The sequence below is a fragment of the Hyperoodon ampullatus genome (assembly GCF_949752795.1).
Source record: "Hyperoodon ampullatus genome assembly, chromosome: 1".
Classification (NCBI taxonomy): Eukaryota; Metazoa; Chordata; class Mammalia; order Artiodactyla; family Ziphiidae; genus Hyperoodon; species Hyperoodon ampullatus.
The window spans coordinates 201,925,903-201,938,153 of record NC_136914.1 but is presented as its reverse complement, the minus strand read 5'-3'; the positions used below and the strand labels follow the sequence as shown (position 1 = coordinate 201,938,153).

At 34.5% G+C, this 12,251-nt stretch overlaps 1 protein-coding gene across 1 annotated transcript in view; it reads right to left on the bottom strand.

Annotated features, from left to right (window-relative positions):
* Window positions 1–12,251, bottom strand: part of BTRC (beta-transducin repeat containing E3 ubiquitin protein ligase) — a gene marked incomplete at its 5' end in the record, with an annotated part of 185,121 nt that overhangs the window by 75,822 nt on the left and 97,048 nt on the right. Inside the window, one exon of the mRNA XM_079711568.1 lies at window positions 10,069–10,146. Within this exon, the coding sequence (XP_079567694.1) occupies window positions 10,069–10,146 (78 nt within the window). The remainder of the gene's footprint in view (window positions 1–10,068; window positions 10,147–12,251) is intronic.

Here is a 12,251-nt window from a genome sequence, read left to right as displayed (position 1 = left end):
AGATTTTTCACCATAAACAATGAAGGTTAGAAGACAAGGGAACACTATTTTTTTTTTTGGCTGCACCTTGTGGCTTGCGGGATCTTAGTTCTCTGACCAGGGACTGAACTGGGCCCTTGGCAGTGAAAGCACCAAGTCCTAACCACTGTACCACCACAGAATTCCCTGGGGAACGTGATTTTTTTAAGTGCTAAAAGGAAAAAACTCAAACCGGGTTTCTTACCATTAGAAAAGAGAATTACAAATATGTAGAGGGAGAAATCTAAAACAAACTCTGTGTCACTGTATTAGAACTGGAGGTATCAGTGTGAACTCATGGTTTTCAAAACATAAAATATAGATGTAAAATAAAAGTTAATGCTTAAATCTTGGCTTCTAAATACCATTCTTCACTAAAAAGAACCATAGTTCCCTGGAGAAATGGTTGATTCCAGGATTGGACAGGGTAAATACAAGATGAACCTGGAAACACTCAGGGAATGTTGGACATACATCAGAGAAGCATAGATGCCAGCCTAAATGGGCTCTCATTGGCCCAAAATGGAAGAGTATTAAAATAAAATAAAATATATTAATAGTTCACAATCTGTTGAAAATAGGACACATTTCTTGAAAGACACAAATTACCAAAACTGACACAATGAGAAATAGAAAATCTAGACGGCTCTATATCTATTAAAGAAGTTGAAATTATTAAAAACCACTCCACATAAATTAAAAAAAAATCTTCGCACAAAGAAAACTTCTGGCCCAGACAGTTTCACTGGTGAATTCTATTAAACATTAAGGACGAACATCAGGATCGTATACAAACACTTTTAGAAAATGGAGGAGGAAGGAAAGACTTCCCAACTCATTTTATAAGGCCAGCATAACCCTGACACCAAAACATGACAAAGACATTTGAAAAAAAACTACAGACCAATATCCCTCATGAACACAGACACAAAGCTTCTTAATAAAGTCAATTAATGTAATTCTCCATATTAACAGAATGGGGAGGTGAATTTGACAAAATTAAACACCCATTCATGATTTAAAAAAAAAAAGACCCCAGCAAGCTAGGAATAAAAGGGAACTTCTTCAATCCCATAAAGGGCATCGAAAAAATTTCAACTAACATCATACTTAGCGGCAAAAGACATAATACTCTCTCACAATTGGGAACAAGGCGAAGATGTCCTCTTACCACATTTATTTAACATTATAGGGAGGCCTTAGCCATTCAAATAAAGCAAGAAAAAGAACAAAAGGCAAATAGGTTGGAAAAGAAAAAATAAAATTCTCTTTATTCACAAATGATAGGAAACAAGGTCAACAGTCAAAAACCAATTGCTTTATATAATCTAGCAACAAACAGAGAATGAGAAAAGTTTACAATAGCACTGACAAACATTAAATACTTAGGAATAAATCTAACAAACTATGTGCAAGAAATGTACACTGAAAACTAAAAAACATTGCTTAGAAAAATTTAAAAAGACAAACGGAGATACAGACCCTGTCTGCACACTGGAAGACTCAATATTATTGAGAGGTTAATTCTACTCAAATGAATATATAGTTTCAAAAAAATCCAAATCAACACCCCACAGACTTCTTTCTAATAGAAATTCTAACTTGATTCTAAAATTTACATAGAAGGGTAAAAGTACCTAGAATAGCCAAAACAATATTAAAAAATAAAATGTGGAGGACTCACATTACCTGATTTTAAGAATTATTAAAATTACAACAATCAAGACAGTGTAATATTTGGTACAAGGATAGGCACCTCTAAAAAAAATAGAGGACTTTGAGCTCATCTTCTGTGTCATGCAGGGACATGAAGTAGGAGTTGGTCAGTGCCTCAGCCACTGTTACCCTTTGCTCTACATACAGCAGCAAGCAGCCTCTTTTCCAGGAGGTTCGGAAATAGACTACACTTGTACAGCCAACTGATTTTTGACAAAGGCACCCATGTAATTCAATGGAGGAAAGGAAAGCCTTTTCAACAATGGTTCCAAAGCAACTGAATAAAAAAGTATGGGGATTGTACAACACAGAGAATATAGCCAATATTTTATAATAACTATAAATGTAGTATAACCTTTAGAAACTGTGAATCACTATACTGTACACCTGTAACATATGATACATCAACTATACTTCAATAAAAAAATATAAATAATAAATGAGCAAACAAATACTAGCCAACCAAACAATCAGAAAATAAGCACAATAAAATGTTAACAATAAACTGCAGGAAAAAATAAATAAACTATCTTAAAAATTTTCAGTCAAAAAAAAGCATGGGGAAAATAATGAGCCCCAAACTCTACTTCACAGTACACTTAAGAATTAATTTGAAATGGATCAGACTTCAAGGTAAAAGCTAAAACTTATAAAGCTTCTATCAATAGAACAAAACCTAGAATATCTTCATAATCATGGGGTAAGGGTTGATTGGACTTCATTCAAAAATTAGAAACTTTTCATCAAAACACACCATGAATAAACAGGCAAGATATAGACTGTGAGAAAATATTCAGAACACATATCTGACAGAGGACTACCTAGAACTCAATAATAAGGCAGACAATGCAATTTTTTTAATGGCAAAAAAACAGATACTTTGCAAAAGAAAATATGTGAATTGTCAAAAAGCACATGAAAAAGTATTTAACACATGCTCACCAAAAAAGCTTAAAGAGCATTCACAGCAACTTCATTTATAAAAACGGAAATAGCTCAAGTGTCCATCAAAAGAATGGAAAACAAACTGTAGTATATTTATTCAATGGAATTTACTGTACAATAAAAGAGAATAAACCACTGATAAACACAGAAGTATAGATGAATCTCATAAGCATTATGCTGAGTGACAGTGAGACCCCCAACATGGATGATTCTATTACATAAAATTCAAGAAAGGCGAAACTAATCTATGACAGGAATCTGATCAATGTTTGATTCACTGTGGGTGGGGAAATTGGGAAGGAGAACAAGGGAACTTTCCTGGGTAATGAAAATGTCCTATAGCTTGATTGGGGTGGTGGTTACACAATTGGAAAGACATCAAAAATTTATTGACTTATGCAATTAATATCTATATAATTCACTGTATGAAAACTTTATTTCAATGAAAATATAAAAGTCTGCAGTTAATATTTAGGGGATAAAGTACTAGAGGTCTGTCCAGTTAATTAATAAAAATGTTATTTTATTTTTCTGAATAAAATAGTCATGGCAGGTAGAAAACTAATTTTTCCTCCAAAATTCCTTTTCCCCTCAGAAATGAGTATAACACACTCAGGGGAACATTAGGGGACCTGCGGGAGTTTCTAGAGTAAGGATATATATAGGTTTTTATTTTCTAGACATTCCATCTGTAAAATGGGTATATGATCTTCTTTTTCCCCAAAGGAAGTCACCTAGATTAGTAAACCAAAACTGATCACAGTCCTTAGACCACTCTGAATAAAAAGGCTTTCTAAAGAATCAAATATTTTACATTCAGTATTTTACTATTATTAGACTCCTTCCAGCTAAATAAACTAGTGAGTATAAGAGCCACAGGCAAAATAGGTTCTGTACCCAGGCAACATCTGAAAAGGTAGCTTCATTGCTAAACCAGAGACAGAGAATTTTGCGTTACAGTACTTTAATATGTTTTTATATTGCATATAAAGCACATAAGCATAAACCAGTAAGATGCCTTGCTGAAAACTACCTTCTCTGTGAAAGCAGGCTGTAATTCTGAACAAGTTTTCAATTTTCACACTGCTGCTAGGGTACAACATTTTAAAGAGTTTAATTTTTTACAATGGATTCAGTGACATAGGATTATCTAACAAAGTAATGGCTAATCAATAGAAGGTTTAGTTGTCAGGTGAAACATATAACACACTAAAAGGGATTGATTGCCAGACTTCTCCTTATTTACTAGAAGGTATATATTTAAAATGACACAAACTTGTTACCTGCATTCTTTTAACCTTGCAAAAAGCTGCTTAAGAAATCTGTTCAGCAGCCCTACAGCAAAACAAGATACAGTTGTAGTGAAAATGGTTAGTAATTAGGGGGTGGGGAGGGGTACACAGGGACCTCAGATTATATATATATATATATATATATATATATATATATATATATATATAGAGAGAGAGAGAGAGAGAGAGAGAGAGAGAGAGAATATATAGAATATATATATTATATAATATTTATATATACTATATATAGAATATATAGAATATATATATTCTATATATTCTATATATATAATGAGATTCAGATTATATATATATTTTATATATATATTATGTATATATATATATATATATATATAAAATAAAAACATCAAATCAAGTCCCCAGCAAGAATGTGGGATAAAAAAGCACACTAAAAAGTGACATCTAGGAAAGGTGGAACTGGGCTTTAAAAAATGCCACAATGATGCTACCAAATCTCATTCAATAGATGCAAAGTTGTATCTGATCTCATTCCATGTTGCTCTTAGGGCAGATTTTTTAAGGATTCACACAACTGGATACAATAGCCCCTCCCACCTTTTTAATGGTACATCCAGATTAAGCACTGAACACAAAATAAATTAGGCCCATATGGACTTCAACCAACATATAAGCTGTTTCCTTTATAATTTATGCACAATATCTCAAGTCTCTATATGAAAATACACTTTTTATGGTCATTACAACCCAGGAATTCGATAATATTTTTTCTACTAAGTCAGCGATTACACAATTTATCAAAGAATGATTACACTGAAATAAAAATAAAACAAAACACCAACCCCCTATACAGTCTTCCTTCCTCAAAGTAATTTTAAGAAAGCTGGTTATTAAATTGCTTGTTTTTGAAGAAGGGTTTTTGTAGCTAGACACAAATTGCAAAAAACATTAAAAAAAAAAGTTATTAGACTCTGAAGGATTCAGCCAAAGTGGGAAGTTAAATAAACAAATCACTTCATCAGACTTGGAAAGATCATTTTTGTCTTACTTAAGGGACCTACATTAATTACCTTTAAGGTCTTTTATATGGACTATTTAAAATAAGTACAATTTATTTATTTATTTCAAATGAGGTGCTTCTTCCAAAGTATTAAATAATGTCTACAAATGCAAAAGCATTTTTATAAATAGGTAATTAAAACAGATGACTAAAAGTAAGTCAAGCTGCAAAACATCACCCAGGATGCACTACTGTTTGTTTGTTTTTTTAATAAACATTTCAGGCAATTTTTTTCCATCCAAAGCCCAAAGCACTTCAGGAAAAAAAAAAGAGGTAGGAAGTTTCTTAGGGGGAAAACACACACATATATAATGAAATAATGCCAAACCCTAAACTAAAGTATTTACAAGATAGTCCCTGAAGCATAGTTTGTCATATTGCAATTACACCTTGCCTACTGCCAAGACAAAGTGCTAACTATTGCCACTAGGGGGAGAAATGTCTTAACACAAAGCAAAGGCAGATAGGGAATGGATTTTCTTGAGCAATTATCAGAACAAAGCTCCCTTGGCTGTGTGTACCTTCTAATTACTCAATACAATTAAAATGACTCACCTAAAACAAATAGGAAAAAAACCTGTCTGCCTGATATCAGGGACTTCATTAAACCTTTTCCCCTCATCAATCAAATCAGAAAGAAGGGAAATGCCATTATATACAAACATTACAGAGCTATCAAAGGAAGTAAATTCAGTGAGTTTCTCTCCCTTTTTTTTTTAAAGGAAGAAAAGAAGTGGCTCTCTTGAAAAAAGAAATGTCGTGGTATTTACCCATCTGGATGCTGCTTGAAAACAAATTGTCCTCCAAAGAGCAGAAATACAGTATGTTTTCTCTCAGTTCACTGGCTTATGAATGACTTTTTGTTGTTGTTGTTTTGTTAATACACACGATAATGTCATTTTCTGTGTCAGTGATGTGCCTGTTCCTCCTACTCAGCCAACTGTATAAAGGAGCTATGCCAATCAGACCTCCATGCTTACACGGGGTTGTTTTAACTTTTAAGTTCTTCACCGCTGTTTTTTGTGCATCTACTCCAAGGTAATGTTTAGAACAACATAGGAATCTGGGGGAGAGGTGGGGGAAGGTGGTAGGAAAGGAAAACAGCTACTTATTCCTTCTAAAAGGCTTATGTAGTTCCTTTTATAAGGCCCAGTCATTAACAGAAGATGACAACAGTCATTTTTCTTTCAGCTGACAATTGTGACATTTTTCCAGCAGCATGCAAGGTGTTGAAAACCTAGCAGCTGTTACCTCCTGGGATGAAGATACTTTTTTATCCTCCCTTGACAGTTTAACTCAGTGGGTCAGCACCTTTAAAGACTGCAAAGTATCCTTGAAGAGGATGGAAGCTTGAATTACTGCTCCCTCCCTAATCAATGTAAACCCTCACTGCAGGTGAAGTCTCCATCTATAGAGGTGCATGGGGGAGGAAAATGTAATGCCCTGAGCCAGATGGTTTTTATCTTGTTTTTAAAGAATAAAGGAACAAGGGAGACAGCTACTTTGTTAGCTTCTTGGCCTCTCTCATGGCTTTGCATCCCCAGGGTTCCAGCTACACAAGAGAAAGAATACAGAAAAACGTAAACACTTAAAGAAATATAACTAGAGGGCTGGCATCATGCTGCTTTCAAAGAGTTGAGAGAGCACTACTCAATGCTTTATTTATCACTACCCACGTTCTCAGGATGGTAAGTGGACACATACACAAAGGGAATGGGGGATGGGAGAAGGATTAGACAGAGGTCACAATTTACTCAATTACAGAGAAAGGCAGGGTTGACAGATCCTATTAGCACCAATGTGAAGCAAAGAAGGAGTTGCATGTTGTAAGGTTATGTTTTCAAAAAGTAATGAGTACTTTCATGTATCCTCTCAGGCCTTTGCTCTTGTTTGCAGATATGAATAAAAGCTATGAACACATTTGCTATGGTTTTCTTGGCTTCATATTCTAGGAATAAAAGTAAAAAGAAAACTGTAGCTACTTTGTACGTCCTTTAAATAAAAGTTTACACTTAATGCCAAGATGTCAGAAGATTATTCAAAAACTTAGAAAATTTAAAGAATACATTGCATTACTTTCCCCCACCCTGAACTCTACTGCCTTCTGATGTTGGAAATGAAATGGAAAAGCAGGTATACAAAATGACTTGGTGACACAGGGAGTAATGTCTCGTGACTTTCTCCTTCAATAGTTTTTTTCTGCTAGGTCTTTGTCAAGTTTTGGAATTATGGTTATGGTAAACTCATAATACAAGTCAGGGAGTGTTCTTTCCTTCTCTATTTTCTATTTTGGTGTTATTTATTCCTTAAACGTTTGATAGAGTTCACCAGGAAACCATATGGGCCTTTTAATAATTCAATTTTTTTAATAGACATATGGCTATTCAAATTTTGTTTCACCTTGTTTTGGTTTCAGTAAGTTGTGTTTTTCAAGGAATTCGTCCATATCATGGAAGAAGCCAAATTTTTGGCTTAAAGTTATTTGTAATATTCCCTTTTACCCGTTTAATGTCTGTAAGACTGTAATGATAATACTTCTTTCAGCTCCTCCAGTAGTTAAATAACTCCAAGTTTTAACAGGCAGTGGTCATATCCTATCAACAATGGTAAAACTATACTTTAGAATAATATATATAAGCTCTAAAATTAGTTTAAAACAACACTAAATTTATTAGAACATAACTTGGCATTTTAAAATCAGTGGTGAAAGAGTTCCTGAAACCCCATTAGAAATAGTCTGCAAAAGAATCTCAAGGGACTGGCCCACATGATGCAAATCCTACCTACATCAACACTAGGTAAAAGGCAGCTTTGACATCTTTTTATCTATAATAACTTGACTAAAGGTGGGGTGAGGGGAGCAAATGGCACTTCATTATTGTCATATGCATTGGCGAAAAGAGGGAGTTTAAACAGCTTATATACTACATCCTACATTAAAAAACTTGGTGGTGGTGTAATCAAGTTCAGGGCAATCCTGGACAGCTGCCCTGTGACCCGCTTCTATTGACCCCTGCTATTCATCATTCATCCCTAAGACTGAGAGGGCAAGCTCCTAGGGAGTGACCACCACAATAGACAGACACAAGCCAACAGTAATCTGGTTCGAGCAAAAAACCAGATGGCACTGCAATAAATTTACAAATCTGCATTCATGGGGCTGTTAAAACACCCAGAAGCTAAAAGACTCCGAGTGCCCCAGGAGGATCTCCTACTTCCCCATTTCTAAAGGCCATTTCTCTTTCCAAGAACATTGAGTTCATGCTCTTCACAAAGAGAATGGAGATAAAACCCTTTACAAAGAAAGGAGGAGGAAAAGCCTCATGACCTAATTAATCTCCAGAGCTTGGATCTCAACACTGAATGACAGATATTAGAAAAATCAGTTTGGAGCACTAGGAGGACAAACAAAAACAAACCCAAAAACGGTCGTTATATTAAAGCAGAGGGGGTAAAGAGAACCTGCTAAAAAAGCAATGAAAAAAACAACATTATTTCAAATACTGCACACAACAGATCTTGCAAGTATAAAATGATTCAATAATGTATGCATTTATTTTTAAAATGAATCAGATTAGTCCCATGTGTGACCTGCTGGTCCATCTGTATGTGCTGGACTTAATAGGCACGATTCTCTCTCTTGCTTCAGTTTGAAGTATGAGAGAGATAAATTTAGTTTAATTTTCAACAGATCAGCCTATCCATTTTCCAAATGGACCATCTGGATCAGCCTATTAAAATTAATTTATAACTTTGCAGAGTGAAAATTCGTTTGTTAGCTTAAAGTTGCCAAAACTTTTTGTCATGTCATTGTTTTCTGACAGTTGTTTCTGTATAGTGGGGCAGAGTGTTTCCACCTCCAGATTTATCTTAATTCAATTTTGTCCTATATATTTAGATTTATAGATTAGGTGTTTATCTCCAAATAGTTAATGCTCTAACTGAACAATATCAATCCCTGATCTTTTGGCTATTTAACAAAGCTTCCTAAACTGATTCAATTCTACTTACCACACAATTATTTTTATAAAAGAAATTTTGCCCATCCAAAAATGTTTTAACATATAGTAAATAAAAAATGAGTGTCACAATTTCAACTACTTTCCCCCTAAATTAACACTGTCTACAACCTATAGAGTTAGAAGACAGAAGTAGAAATGCTTTGGCAACACTGAGATCCGGGTTTCAAATCACTGACTTGCTAAATAAACAAGTCATCGAATCTCTCTCAGCCTCCATTTTCTTCATCTATAAAATGGAAATCATATCTAGCAACTTTACAGGGTTATTGTGAGAGTGAAGTAAAATAAGTAACAGGTTCATGGTAGGTGCTCAACAAATATTTAATCTCTTCTTCTTTTTCTTAGAATAATGCCATAAGTGCAAGTAAAATAAAATTATTTTTACTACTGCTGGCAATACTGTAAGAACTTGTTTTTGTTGCCAGTGAGGGATGGAAGATGTTAGAGGTTGCTACAGGCAGTGAGAAGAGCCAATTTTTTGACCAAATGTTTTTGAACATTTTAATTTTTAAAAACAGAGCACCATGGAATTGAACTTTCAAAGAGAAAGTTTGAGGAGTGGGGGCACCGTGGTGAGTAAAAATTATTTTAAAGTTGTCATTAATAATGGCCTTTACTTCTAGAAAAAGCAAACAAATATTGCTTAGACTAAAAGGAGCTAACTTCATCATAGGTAGATCTCTTTTGATTATTATTATTTTTTAATGTATGAAAAATCTTAATAGAAAAGTAAGGTTTAAAGAGGACCATTCTACTACCTGCACTTAAGATGCACTTCAAGTTATTTTTCCAAGAAAGCTTTTCTTTGATTTTGTTTTCACTACACATAAACAATTGACTGCCCTGTACTTGTATACCTAGGATATTTTTTAAATGATTGGGAAAACAATGTAACTGACTGAAATTGATGGCTAGAGCCAGACCAACTTCAGAGTACTCTTAATTTAAGCTCCAGTACTTAACAAATGGCAAATTGAGGGTTTCCTGTCTTTTATTTTGTTGTTGGTAGCTTTTTAAGTAAGACTGAATTTCATACCTGTCTAAGTGAATTCTTCTCTGGTATTATCTTCCTAGGGGGTTCGCCATTATTACAGTCTTCTCTCTCTGAGGAATTCTGTGAAAGAAAGTAAGCTTTAATTCAGTTCTCATTATCTTCAATCTTATTCTGTGGGAGTAAACTGAATTACATTTTTAATTCTGTAAGCTAGAATACCGTGTATATTTATGCATTTGTTCATTTGAAGATTTATATACATACAGACATACACTTATGTAAAGGAAAACATATGCCCATGTATATAAATAAATATAGGTAGGGATCTAGGTAGAAAAGTATTTCATCTATATTTAAGCACTGCCTAGCAGATCATATTCATTATGTCTAGTTTATTGTTCTTTGGCACTGGACACAAGAAAGCTCCAGTCTATACTTAGCTGATAACAACTTAGACCAGGATTATTGCCTTCTCTTTTAAATAATTAGTTTTAAACCATAGTAAATGTTTGATTGGTCCAAGTTCTCATGTCTGGATCCTAAAAACAATTAGTTATTTCTCTTCCTCTTTTCTCTGATTTGGTTTTCTTTTCTTTATTAAAAAGAGCATAGTGCTTAGTTAGCTCAAAGCAATAAAATTTATCAGTAGTTTAAGATTAGAGTCTACTCTTGCCATTATACTTCAAACAGCAGCTAGAAGGCCCTAAAACGTCAGTGAGATTTTTAAATACTTAAAAAGAGGGAAATAACAATTCAACTGCAAGCAAGTTCACAGTTCTAAATATCAACAGAGTAAAAGCCAACCCACAAAATGGGAAAAAATTTTGCAAATCATTTATTGATAAAGGATTAACATCCAGAATATAGAGAGAAGTTGTAAAAACTCAGCAACAAAAAAACAGAACAACCTGATTAAAAAATGGGCAAAGAACTTGAATAGACATTTATCCAAGAAGATATACAAATGACCACCAAGCACATGAAAGGATGGTCAACATCACTAATCATTTCAGAAATGAACAGGAGAACTACAAGGTACTTCACGTTCATTAGGCAGGCTACTATCAAAAACAAAAAACAGGAAATAACAGGCATTGATGAGGATGCTGAGAAATTGTAACCCTTGTGCACCTTTGGTGGGAATGTAAAATGGTACATCAGCTATGGGAAACAGTATGGTTCCTCAAAGAATTAAAAAAGGAATTACTATATGATCCAACAATTCCAATTCTGGGTACATACTCAAAAAAACTGAAAGCAGAGTCTCAAAGAGATTTTTTTTTTTTTTTTTTGCGGTACGCGGGCCTCTCACTGTGGCTTCTCCCGTTGCGGAGCACAGGCTCCGGACGCACAAGCTCAGAGGCCATGGCTCACAGGCCCAGCCGCTCCGCGGCACGTGGGATCTTCCCGGACCGGGGCACAAATCCGCGTCCCCTGCATCGACAGGCGCACTCTCAACCACCACGCCACCAGGGAAGCCCTCAAAGAGATATTTTTATGTCTGTGTTCATAGCAGCACTATCCACAACAGCTAAAACGTGTAAGCAATCCAAGTGTACACTGAGGGATGAATGGATAGGCAAAATGTGGTATATACATACAATGCAATAATCTTCAGCCTTAAAAAGGAAGGATATTCTGACACAAACCACAACATGGATGAACCTTGAAGACATTATGCTAAGTGAAATAAGCCAGTCACAAAAAGATAAATGCAGTATGATTCCACTTATATAAGACACTTAAGAGTGGTCAAAATCATAGAGACAGAAAGTAGAATGTTGGTTACCAGGGGCTGGGAAAAGGGAGGAATGGGGAGTTATGGTTTAATGGGTAGAGTGTTGCAGTTTTATGAGATGAAAAGTTATGGAGATGGATGGGGGTGATGGTTGCACAACATTATGAATGTATTTAATACCACTGAACTGTACACTTTAAAATGTTAAAGGTGATAAATTTTATGTTATGTGTATTTTATCACATTAAAAAATAATTTTAAAAAATCTGGTAACACATGTAAATCACTCTCTGCAAGACAAAATACAGAAAATCCAAGTACACATTATTTGGGCTCTATTTTCCACAGTTCCACGTGTAATGTTAACATTTTAGAATTTGCAGCTGATTTACTCATTACATTACATATATTCATCACATTCTGAGGAGTTACTTTTAGATCCAGAAATTATATCCAACATATGAGTTTATCTGAAAAACTTCATACG